The sequence below is a fragment of the Arachis duranensis genome, chromosome 1, assembly GCF_000817695.3.
Source record: "Arachis duranensis cultivar V14167 chromosome 1, aradu.V14167.gnm2.J7QH, whole genome shotgun sequence".
In the NCBI taxonomy this organism is placed as follows: domain Eukaryota; kingdom Viridiplantae; phylum Streptophyta; class Magnoliopsida; order Fabales; family Fabaceae; genus Arachis; species Arachis duranensis.
The window spans coordinates 96,925,384-96,926,550 of record NC_029772.3 but is presented as its reverse complement, the minus strand read 5'-3'; the positions used below and the strand labels follow the sequence as shown (position 1 = coordinate 96,926,550).

At 29.0% G+C, this 1,167-nt stretch overlaps 1 protein-coding gene across 1 annotated transcript in view; it reads right to left on the bottom strand.

Annotated features, from left to right (window-relative positions):
• LOC107465349 (stem-specific protein TSJT1) overlaps positions 1-226 on the bottom strand; it is a 1,866-nt gene extending 1,640 nt beyond the window's left edge. The window contains exon 1 of the mRNA XM_016084333.3: positions 3-226. Coding sequence (XP_015939819.1) covers positions 3-140 — 138 coding nt within the window. The 5' untranslated portion in view covers positions 141-226. The remainder of the gene's footprint in view (positions 1-2) is intronic.
• Positions 227-1,167: the final 941 nt, after the last annotated feature.

Here is a 1,167-nt window from a genome sequence, read left to right as displayed (position 1 = left end):
ACCGACACCGCCGATCCGTTACTCTCTACGAACCGCTTCACTAGCGTCTCCGCCGTGCTCTTTGGCGACGGAGTTCGGCTTCCCGCCGCTACCAACTCTTCCGGCGCCGACACGATGGAGCTGCTGAACACACCCAACATCTCTTAATTCCTAAATTCAATCTATATATCTATCTCCCCACAAATCACAATTTCAAATGAAGTAATAATAGAATGGAATGGAACCAATTGAGAGTGTGGCTTTCTTTATATAGACCGGTGGAGGGGACCAACCCATTTTCACTGTCTTAATTTAATTATTTATTCCATTTAGTTAAAAATGTTTTAAGACTGTTTGTTTCATAAGAGAATTGAAGTAAAAGTTTTTAGCTTTTTTAATATATTTAATTTATTAATTTTTATTCATTTTATTTACTAATTTATTTGTACTAATTATTTAAGCACTTGATTATTACGAAGAATAAATTGAGAAATTAAGAATCAATTTTTTATATTTTTATTCTTAAATAAAATCCACAAACAATCCTGAAAACAAAAACTAAATTTATATTTGTTTTTGTAAGGGGATGATTGGAACATGTGGCGCAAGGAACCCACATAAGGCCATGATTTTTTTGTCACTGGAGCCAGACATCGTAGTGAAATACTGGCATACTGCAATGGACCCCAGTCCACACTAACTTTTATAAAGTTTACTCTGCTTACTTACTCAAAATTATTGTCTGTTTTGTCCAAAAACAACTTATTGTCTGTTTTATTTTAATTCATTAAAAATAAAATACATTAATTTTTTAACAAAAGTAAAAAATAAAAGAGGAACGAATTATCAGCAACGACGGAGGATCTGATGCGGAAGTATCTAGAATTTCCTGGAGCCTCCATTTACTTAAGAGGTTTTGTTACCGTTTTTATCATTAAAAGATAGAATAAACGTCAAAATTAATTGTCAAAAGAATTTTAAATTAGATATTTTAATCTTCGACAAATTTATTATTTTAGAAGTTTTGGAAAATTATTTCTCGTCAGTCAAATTAATTATTTTATTGCATTCAATTAAATTTTTAATATATTTTTTAGATAAATAAATTTTTAATAAATTTTATTATAAAATAATTAAATTTTAAAAAAAATTAATATAAAATAAATTAGCTTTCTTAAAAACGACGAT